Genomic DNA, 10,449 nt, shown 5'->3' on the forward strand with positions numbered 1-10,449 from the left:
TTCTACATGTAATTGATGAGCTCAGCTGCCTCAACATCTGTAAGTTTTCTTTTTTCAGACCCCATTGACGATGTGCATGGTGACCTCCTGGGATCCCATGGCAAAATGAACCTTCTTTGCACCTGCGAGTGTAGCATCTTCCCCTTGCACTCCCTTCCTGGAGCAGTAGGTGCTGGCACAGCAGCCATTCATCTCCAAGGAGTCCCCAGGGTTGTGAGGGGGGATGAAGCTAGGTGGACAGCAGATCGCAGTCAGAGGCCATGGAACAGGTTGGACATGTGCTTGGGGAGACCAAGTGAAGTTCATCCCATATTAAAAGCCTCTATGGCCCATGAGGAGACAGCGAATCTCCCTCTGGAGAGCCTAGGTCAGGAATATACCCGCATCCATCATCGTAACGTCTCTGCATCTTGTTTGCAGACAAACCTCCTGTTAAAACTGCCGGAGCTTCCAAGCTGACTGCAGGCAGCAGTTGTAGAGCCCACGGCACCAGCTCATAGGGCAGCAAGGAGTGCCTTTCAGATGCTGTCTCTCTCCCTTGTAGATGTCTTTGTGTTGCCCCAGTCTTTCTGATCTGCCTCATCCTTGACTTCTCCACCCTGCTCCCTGCCATTGCTTGAGAAGGAGTTATCTGCAATGCCTTTGGGCACCGGGAGCCCAGAGACTGAAGCTTTCCAGCAAGAGCCCCAGGCCTGTCCAGCAGCTGTAAATTTCCCTTGGAAGAGCACTCTCATCTTTCAGCCCAGTGTTTATTTAGCCCCCTTGTCTATGTTGTACAATGGGGCTGCTTCAGAGAGCCCCTGTGGTCCTTCCACCTCTCTCTGCCTGGCCTGGCTGTCCTCAGGGCATCTTGCCAAGCTCTCATGTGGTGCTGCTGACCCCTGGGCTGGTGTCATCTATCTTTTCTAGAAGATGATTTTTTTCAGCAAACGCCCTGTGGAGGACAGCAAAGCTGCAGAGATGAGCCCACATGTCAGGAGAGAGCCTGGCTGTCCCAAGAGCTGGTGCTGATGGGGGCCAAAACTGGCCCTGGTCTCCCCCCATCCCAGTCAGCAGTGGGATATCAGGATTGAACTGTGAAGTTTGTTAACTCCTCGGCAGCATCCCTGTGGGGTGGGGAAGACAGGGCAGGGGAGCGGCTGGATGGTGAGAGAAGGGCTTCCAGGTGTTCTGGAGGAGATGTAGCAAAGCCATGGGGGCCATGTGCTGCTGCAGCCCAGCCTTCCTGGGTGCACTTCAGGAAAAGAGTTCTAAGAAAGACCTTCACTCAAAGCAATGGCCTTGGGTTTTCTGGCTGCTTTTCCCAGAGGAAGCAGCATGTCAGCAAAGGAATCAAAGCTCAGGGGATTTCCAGTGAGAAGGACCCTGGGAGGAGTTGGGTATGTATTCTTCCATCCCATAAAATGAGAAAAAATGGGCCGGAGTGAGAGGTGAGGGATTTCCAAAGTCTGCTCATCTCTGATGTCTCCCCTCCCTGGCCTGGAGGGATCCAGTGCCTCCGGTGCAGAGCCGAAAGCTGTGCTGCAGATCCTGAAGGTGATTGTCCTGCTTCTGGTCAGGACAGTGTTAATTTGGGCAGTATCCAGGAGGGGGCACAGCCAGGACATAGAGGTTATTCCTCATTTTGTCAAGGATGGGGGAAGGGGTCTCTTCCAGGTTGTGTGCGTGGTGGCAAAGTTGGGCACCAACTGGTGAGCAATCATGTGTGAGTCATTTGCCTCCCTTGTACACTCGGTTATTAGTATTGTTTCTGTTACTGTTCTGTTGCTGTACTGTTTTCTTATTTCATTGCCGTTTCCAGTAAGTTGTTCTTATCTCAGCCTGCCATCTTTACCTTTTGTGCCTCCAATTCTCCCGTCCAGCCTGCCTCCGGATGGAGGGGGAGTGGGAAGGAAAGGAGGAGTGGGAAGTGAGCGAGTGGCGCACGGTCTGCATGGTTTCAGTGAGAACACTAAATTATGGAACACCCGTCTTAAACACATCATCGTGGCTGGGCTTCTCGAACGAAGATTTAAGAAGGCTCCATCCACATTTGTTACAAGCACGCTGGTGGCTTAGGAGGCCAATGCGAGATAGACATATCCGATTGCAAAAGGCAGAGCAGAAAGACTCCCTAGGTGGTATATTCTGCAAGACATGATTCTTTCTCCCTTGTCTTTTCTCCTCGAGAGGGATTCTGCGTGCGTTCTCAAAGGAAACAGCAGCGTTAGAGATGGTGTGTCTCCAGGCCTCCCGATTGGAGGCCAGAGTAGACCAGTTCTGTTGATTGATATGGCCGAGGCTGAGATGTTTGTAGCTATAATTGTCTACAACGTGGAATAAATAATTCTGATTACAGTATTTTAGTATTTCTTATTTTATTATTTTAATAAGATTTCTTATAACATTACTATCTATTGCTGAAGATATATAACATGTAATAATGTATTATAAAGTATTACTTCTCTCTATATTTCTATATTATATTTCTAAATATATTTCTATATTTCTATATATACTTCTCTCTCTACATATTCTATATTTCCATATATATATTTCTAATAATATTTCTATATTATTATAACTCTCATCTTCTTAGCTAAATCATTCACTCAGGTCTGAGAAGGCGTGTCGAAAACAAGGATGCCTTGGCTAATAAACGCAGTGCTAGTCCTCCGTTCTGCTTGAGCCAGGGCCATAATCCAACGCCATCATTGCCAGAGTGCCCTGAATGCTTGTCTGACGTGAATCTCTGGGGCGTGGAAACCCTCCTCTTCTTCTCTGAAGGGCGGTAGTCTGTGTGCTGCACAATCTCTATTTAATATTTGTTTTCTTAGCTTTAATATAATTGCTTCAACACTGCTTCCAAATACTGCACTATGTTTCTAGCTATAATTATCTACAACGTGGAATAAATAACTCTGCTTAAAGTATTTTAGTATTTACTATTTTATTATTTTAATAATATTTATTATACTATTACTATCTATTGCTGAAAATATATAACATGTAATAATGTATTATAAAATATTACTTCTATATTATATTTCTATATATATTTCTATATATATTTCTATGTATATATATTCTGTATTTCTATATATATTTCTATATTTCTATATTATATTTCTCTATATATTTCTATATTTCTCTATATATTTGTATATTTCTCTATATATTTCTATATATATATTCTATATTTCTATATATATTTCTCTATATATGTTCTATATTTCTATATATATTTCTATATTTCTAATGATATTTCTATATTATTGTAACTATCATCTACTTAGCTAAATCATTCACTCAGGTCTGAGAAGGCGTGTCGAAAACAAGGATGCCTTGGCTAATAAACGCAGTGCTAGTCTTCCGTTCTGCTTGAGCCAGGGCCATAATCCAACGCCATCATTGCCAGAGTGCCCTGAATGCTTGTCTGACGTGAATCTCTGGGGCGTGGAAACCCTCCTCTTCTTCTCTGAAGGGCGGTAGTCTGTGTGCTGCACAACCTGGCTGTGGCAATCATAGCCCCGCCCTGTTGATCTTCTCTGCTCTCTCTGCCTCTGTCGGGTTTGCTCCCGAGCAGCCCGGAGCATGAGAGCCTGCTTGGAGCTGGCTTTGGAGGGCCCTGGAACTGCAGGATTCACTAAGACTTGGTCACAACGTGGAGGACTTGTTCTCTCCCTCTTTCTCTTCCGCAGTGAGCGGTCATAGTCTGTGTACTGCACAAACCGGCTGCCAAGGTTGTAAGTTCCCCGCACAGATCTGCTTGGCTCCCTCTGCCTCAGCAAGGTTTGCTCCTGAGCAGCCCTGGCAGCGGGAGCCCACCGGCAGATCCTCTTGGAAGGCCTGGCAGCTGTGCTATCCCTAGGACCACGGTCACCACTTGGAGGACCAGTTCTTCTCTCTGAAGCGTCGTCATAGTCTGTGGTGTCCCCAGAGCAGCTGCGCAGATCCCTGCCCCACAGAGGGAATCTGCTCCGGGACCGCTCCCTGCCAGTGTCCTTCATGCCCTGCAAAGAGAGCTGTGGAGAGTTCCTGCCCTTTTCTCCTGAAAGGATCAGAGCAGTGGGGAACCCCTACAAGTTCTGGGACAGGACAGTTTGGGGCCTCCAAAAGGCTCTTTTGGAGGGCTACTAAGACCAAAAGGCCAGAGGCGCACCAAAGGGATGGATCCAGGTGGGATGCTTGGAGAGGGAGCAGCGTTGTGGCTGTGAAGAAAGGTGCGGTGTGTGAGGGGCAAAAGAGAAATGCTGAGATCCCCGAAAGAAATCCACTATTCCTCTGATGCCCTGACCCATGACCCCAAAGTTACCTTAGTCCTACCAGTCAGACCCTGTGGTCCAACAGAGCCCGCCTGCTTGCTGCTGGCCACACACTGGCTGAGGAAGGAAGGGGTATGTGATGGTGCCAGTGAGGAAGAAGCCCTTTCTCCAATTCTCAGATCAGAGCATCTGGAGAAAAACAAAAGAGTGATCTCAGTTTAGAGCTGTTGTTGCAACCTCCTCTGGGGTTCAGTCATTTTCTCAGAGAGGCTTCTATGACAGAGACAAGACTTAACCAAGGACACTAATGGGAAACTCAGCTAGGGTCTTCCCACCAAGTTTGCCTCTGTCCCAACAAAAACCTCATCTCTATACCTCCCACAGCCTCCATTTCATAAATTCACAGACTTGTTTGGGTTGCAAGGGACCTTTAACTTTATCTTGTTCCACCCCACTGTGGTGGGCAGGAACACCCTCCACTATTCCAAGGTTTCTCCAAGCCCTGTCCAACCTGGCCTTGAACACTTCCAGGGATGGGGCCCCCACAGATGCTGTGGCAACCTGTGCCAGTGTCTCAGCACCCTTACAGCAAAGAATTTCTTCCCAATATCTAATGGAAACCTGCCCTCTGTTAGCTGAAAACTGATAGCCTTCATCCTGTCACTACATTCCCTGACAAATGGTGCCTCCCCATCTTTCCTGGAGGTCCTCTTTAAGTCCTCTTATGTACAAGAGTCAACATCAGAGACCAGGCAAGTAGCAGATTCCATCCGGGCCGCAGCCTGAAGCCCAGTAAAGGACAGACACGGAGTAGTTCAGATTTGACAGCACTGAATGATGCAGGTAGTAATTTCATTTGATGAGAAAAACACTCAGGAAGGTGAGAAGCACAAGTGCAAATGAGGAAAAGGAAATGTATTCTGAACATATTTGAATCCTGGTTATTACCTGGCATAGAACAGCAGGTAGGCTTGCTGCCTGAGAACTGTGTCAATGGAACACAGCTCCACAGATTCATCGTCCATCCGGTACCACAATCCATTGCTGGCCTGTAAAAAAAAGGCAAGGATCTCTCCATGGTTTCTCTCCAAAAACACAGGTAGGAAACTGCCAAACCGAGAGCATGTCAAAACAAATGCAGTCCAGCCACTAAGGAGGCCTTCTGCCCCAAAACTTTGGCTGTCAGTAACACTGACAGGAAAGTTTATCTTCCCCAGCACACATTTTTCCCCATTGGGAAGGAAGTTGCTCTTTTACCTTTGTGTAGCAGAAATAGTGTCCTCCATGACAGCTGACACCACTGTGCACCAGGACAGCATATAAGGAGTAGAGGAGTGGTTCTCCATCTGCCTGAGACATGTATGGGCGAAGATCCAAGTACTCCGGATACTCTACAAGCTATGGAGAGACCAAGAGGGCTCAGAAATGACCCTGGTCTGTGACATGAAATAGCCTACCAAGTGCAGGGGCCAGTCCAGGTGTATCAATACATCTCGGGGGCTCATGAGCACTTGGTTTTCCATAAAGCAACATAAAATCGTTTGGGTGGCAGGAAACCCTTCTCAGTCAAAGCAGCCCTATCAGAGCACAGTGCTTGCCTGTCTTCCCACAGGAACTTTCCACTCCCCAGAAGGGACCACAAAAAACCCAACACAAGCAGCTTGTGACAAGCATCCTGCTTTAGGAAATCTGCTTCTTGAAGAGAAAGCTGCACACCAATAGTGTACACACCTTGCTGATCTTCCCAGCAGTGAAGCAGTCAAACCTCTTCAGACACACAGTGAGAACCTTGGGTGCACAGTGGACAGTGAACCTCTTAGTGGTGGCAACATTCTTCTCACACCTTGAAACCAAGCACAGAGCACAGCGCTGAAATGCACCCTATCTTCCACCAAGGCAGTCAGACAACCTTTCTTGTCTCGTGCATCCTTATGCTATTTTAAGGCAATTCGGTGCCATATTTAAAACAAACAAACAAACAAACAAACAAACAAAGAAAGAAAAAACCCCAACCCCCCTCCCCCAAAAAACCAGACAAACAAAACTGTGTCTCATCAGTGTGCAGTAAACTTCCACGAGAAGATGACTTCTGCTCAATGACTTGTAGCCCCCTCACACAGAGTCTAGTGTTAATATGTTGTTAGTAATCATCTTACTTGCTACATTTAAAGCAGTTTTCACCATCCAGGTGCTCAGGTGTTACAAAGTCCTCCAGAGCTGCAGTGAGGGATGAGGCTGCCTGGAGAATTGAGAAATCGGTGCACTGAGCTACAGGAAATGCCCTCGCCCAAACATTTTCCAGGAGCTGACAAGAAAACCCCTGTAGCTGATGCTGAGGAGCCCCGCCATGAATCTGCAAGCTGTATCCAGAAGGAGCCAGAAAGAGAGTGTGGTGCTGAACATTTCCCCTGTCCCAGAGGTTCTCAGGGGCAATCAAGAGCTCCCTCTCTCTCTCACCTGCCATTGAGCTACTGATGTTATTATGTAGGGTCATCAGTAGTGAAAACAATCCAACCCATCAGCCTGGAAGCCAGACAGGTGTTGAAGGAGGGCAAAGGAAAGAAGGATGAGGATATGTCAAGGGTGCAGAGCGCATAATGGGTGCTTGTCCAGCTTCAAGCCAGCACCTACAGAGAGACCAGTGCCATGGCCTCTGCAGGAGGACAACATCCGTTCCCCTTCCCATCCACGACCAAGACCTCTGGTGTTCACAGTCTATGCTTTCAGGACAAATGGGTTGACTCTGAAAAGCCTTGCCATGTCTTGAAGCACAACTGCAAAACCTCTTACTTTGATATCCAAGGGGACATCCAGGAAGGCCTCATAGGAATCAGAAATGGCTTTGCAGCTGAAGCAGGTGACTGGAAGGAAAAATCAAAATGCCGAGCAATGGTGAGCTGAACGATGGTCCTGCTTTGTGCTCATTGTACCTGTCCTGCTAGTTCCAGGGCCAGCTGTTGGGCACAGGCAGACAGAAGGGCACAGGCAGTGCCAAGGAGAGCAGCTGTTGTAGAAACATACCTCTGGATCTCAGAAAGCCTCCAAATATTTGATGGACAATGGTAGTAGATTGAGATGATATGTCCAAGCTGGAAACAAGTAGTAAGACAGAGCATTACTTCCTCCAAGCCCTGGCTGGAGGTTTTCCTTGATGAGGCCACATCAAGGAGTCCAAAGGGCTCAGAACTTTGTAAAGGTAACTTGCTTGTGCTTACTCGTTGCTTGCACCCAGACAAGCTCTCTGCATGGCATTGACAGTACAGCAAAGGAAGTCATGGGCATCTTCCTCCCTGCCAAGCTGAAAATGTTCTCCTATGACTAAGAAACAGGAAGTTAGTAGTTGTCTCCTACAGGAAGGGAAGAAAACCTGTCAAAGAACCTGAAATCACATACATCTGAAACCCCTGAGAACAGCCAAAGGCAGGATGGCACTGACTGAGGAACGCAGGACCTTGTTAACATGCGCTTCCATGATGCACATCATGCAGAAGCCTTGTTGGCGACCTGAGGAGGGAGGGAGAGAAGGTCCTCTGGTTAGCAAAATATCCCTAGTGGTGGAATACTCCTCTTCTTCCACTCCCACTCCAGTGCAATATGCCACTCCTCCCAGTGTTTCAACAGGCACGGGACGTTTTAGTGCATAGAAAATGTTCTTCAGAGGAATGCTAAACTGAGGTTTTAACTTGCAGGAATAGAGACCCAGAGCTAGAAAGATGTGCCTTCATGAAGAATAAGACAGCTGGACAGGACAGGTGGCTCCTGAGTGTACAAAGAACACAAGTTCTGGGGCTGACAAAGGGTTGCTTTTCTCCTAAATCAAATTTCAGGTTCTGGGAATCCTTGGGATTTGATTAACAGATTCACAGGGAGATGTCCCTAAGAGTACTCACAGGCCTGGCTGTGCTCCCGGGAGAGCAGATAGTTGGCCAGCGGTGGGGTGTATGTCAGGCATTGCAGGACAGCATTAAGGAAGCATGTGTTGCCCACATTGCGGAGTCCTGCTCCAGCACTCTGTCTTTGCTGCCAGACCATGCAAATCTTCTCGGGGGGAAAGAGGATCCTTTGTGGCGGAGTCAGTCCCTCGGCAATGACTGCAGGGAAATTCCATTTGGAAAGAGATGAAAGGAGGCACAAAGGCATATTTAAACAGTGAGGTCTCTACAGGAGCGCTCAGGACCATCTGCTTCAACTGCCAACCCAACAACATCAGGGGAAGCTTAAACAGTGCCATTTAAATTTACTGTTTTGGAAAAATCCATTCCCCTGTTTACGTTGCCGAGAGTCCAACAAACCCACCATCTGATTTCTGGGCCGCAGGCTACCTTCCTTTCTCAGTAGAGTTCTAGACTGGATTATCAGTGAAGCCATCCCTTTTCCTGATTGGAACTTGTTGAAAACAAGTAAATACTGAGCACGGAAGGTAACCCAAAGGATGGCAGCCCTCTCTACGAGCAATGGCAGCTTTCAAAGTCTTGTACCTAGTGTCAGAGGAGCGACAAAAGGTGTTTTCCTGGGTCTAATTGTAAACACGGGGGTCAGTTGGACTGCTCTCAGGAAACATCCCAGAGATCACTCTCGGTTGTGAGCACATCATTCTGGGATGTGACCACCAACCATGTCAGTTGCCTGTGGCAGTTCACAAAGTCCAAACCTGCTGGTGAAGCTATTACTCACAGGAGTCGTTCCCTGCTGTGGCCATTGCCTCTCTCAGGAAGAGAGTGCAATGCTTTAGATGACCAAGGATGTCTTTCTCTCCGGAAAGAGAACAGCACCAATCCCGTCACCTAGTTGCAAAGAAATTACTGTAGCTCACCGAAAGTATCAAAACTCTAAAGAAACGCAGAACGGCATCCCCCACCAAGCCTTTCAGTGGTGCTCGTAACTGCTGCTGAGCTGCAGCTCACGCCCTTATGATCAGGCGCGGGGCACCAACTCACAGCGGGTTCAAAGGCCCTTTTGAAATGCTCCAATGTACGGTACCTTCGCTGAAGAGGCCCTGCTGCTCTCCTGACACTGCTTCAGCAACAGAGCCCTCTGGCTTTCCCACCTCCTAGGAGTGACCGTCTTTCAGCCACTACTTTAACTGCTGCCTTTGCTGCTCTCCTTTTTCTGCCTCCCTCCCTCCCACAGCAATCAAGGTGGGCTGAGCCCATCCCCTCAGACTACAGTCACCTCCCTGCTTACCTATCCTAGGCTATGGAAAAAAAACCAAGAATCAGCAAACTGGAATTCTAGCCTAGGTCATACCTGGCCAGCCTCTAAAAGTTGTAACAGCTCAGCCTACAGCTCGGAAGGTATAAATCAGCCTATACTTTTATCCCCTATACCCTACTCTATGATCTGTGCCAAAAGTCAAAGCATTACCTTTGAAAGAGGAGGAAAGTTGAGGAGAAATGGTCAGTAACCAATAAACCATCCAAAAAAGGCAGGCACACAAGTAGCAAAGGAAGGAGCTGAGTTATCCCGAAGGCCAACTCTGTCCAACTGATTTTCGTTGGCGCGCTCCTCAGGATACCGGATGGGTGCCACATCTCTGCCCCTTTGTGACATGGGGTCACATGGAACCACATGGAACCACATGGAACCACATGGTTCTTGGGCACAGGAACCCACATGGCACGTCCGCCAGGTGGAAGCCACTGGACCTCCCCCCGTGCTGGTGGCAAAGGGCTAGTCATCCTCTGACAGAGCTCCCACACCTTCCCTGAGCCACACGGCCTGAGGAGTAAAAGCCTGCTCAGGGCTGTAACTGAGCCAGGTCACAGCTTTGGGCTTGCTGGAAATCATAAAACTTTTCTAATTTTTTTAGTGTTCCTAATTAACTTTTTGATTAGTTGTTTTTAACACACATCATAGGCGGTGCGTTCAGCCTTAAATCAACTTTAGCCAGCATGGAGTAAAAATTGTCATAAGCTCCTTTGGGAGAACACAGCCTGGGAAAAGTCCTAAAACTGTAGGTTTTGTTGAAGTTAACCCTGTTATGCTTCAGTGGAGAAAGCCTGTCAGAGAAAGATGTCCTGTTGAAGGAGGAGATCTGGAACACAAGATTTATGGACTACAAGGACCTTCTGCAGAAACCAGCAGCTAAAGAAGAAGACTAACAAAGGCTCAGCATTTGTGTCAGAAAATCCCTAGGGGAGGGAAAATATACAAAAAAGATTAGAGATATGAAGTTATTACAGTAGAAAGTGAGAAATTAATAACC

At 47.6% G+C, this 10,449-nt stretch overlaps 1 protein-coding gene across 1 annotated transcript; it reads right to left on the reverse strand.

The window, feature by feature from the left end:
- Positions 1-3,205: 3,205 nt before the first annotated feature.
- LOC113986253 (ubiquitin carboxyl-terminal hydrolase 42-like) lies at positions 3,206-9,733 on the reverse strand. Its single transcript, XM_039390513.1, has 12 exons — positions 9,609-9,733; positions 8,135-8,335; positions 7,638-7,748; positions 7,460-7,562; positions 7,266-7,333; positions 7,035-7,105; positions 6,401-6,483; positions 5,976-6,087; positions 5,502-5,642; positions 5,193-5,293; positions 4,295-4,433; positions 3,206-3,992 (listed from the first exon to the last, which is right to left on the reverse strand). Exons 1-12 carry the CDS (start codon positions 9,658-9,660, stop codon positions 3,285-3,287), a joined length of 1,890 nt encoding a protein of 629 aa, XP_039246447.1. The 5' UTR covers positions 9,661-9,733; the 3' UTR covers positions 3,206-3,284.
- Between the last annotated feature and the right edge of the window lie 716 nt (positions 9,734-10,449).

Source organism: Pipra filicauda, unplaced genomic scaffold (assembly GCF_003945595.2).
Source record: "Pipra filicauda isolate LSUMZ 115617 unplaced genomic scaffold, ASM394559v2 scaffold830_size70568_pilon, whole genome shotgun sequence".
Taxonomy (NCBI): Eukaryota; Metazoa; Chordata; class Aves; order Passeriformes; family Pipridae; genus Pipra; species Pipra filicauda.

Excerpts from the sequence above, each read along its gene's own strand:
- LOC113986253 (XM_039390513.1), bottom strand. The coding sequence starts at position 9,660 with ATGGTTTATTGGTTACTGACCATTTCTCCTCAACTTTCCTCCTCTTTC. Across the intron at positions 5,643-5,975 it reads CTGCTGGGAAGATCAGCAAG|CTTGTAGAGTATCCGGAGTA; the intron begins GTGTGTACACTA and ends GTCTCTCCATAG. Across the intron at positions 4,434-5,192 it reads TACCTGCTGTTCTATGCCAG|ATGCTCTGATCTGAGAATTG; the intron begins GTAATAACCAGG and ends GTTTTTCTCCAG.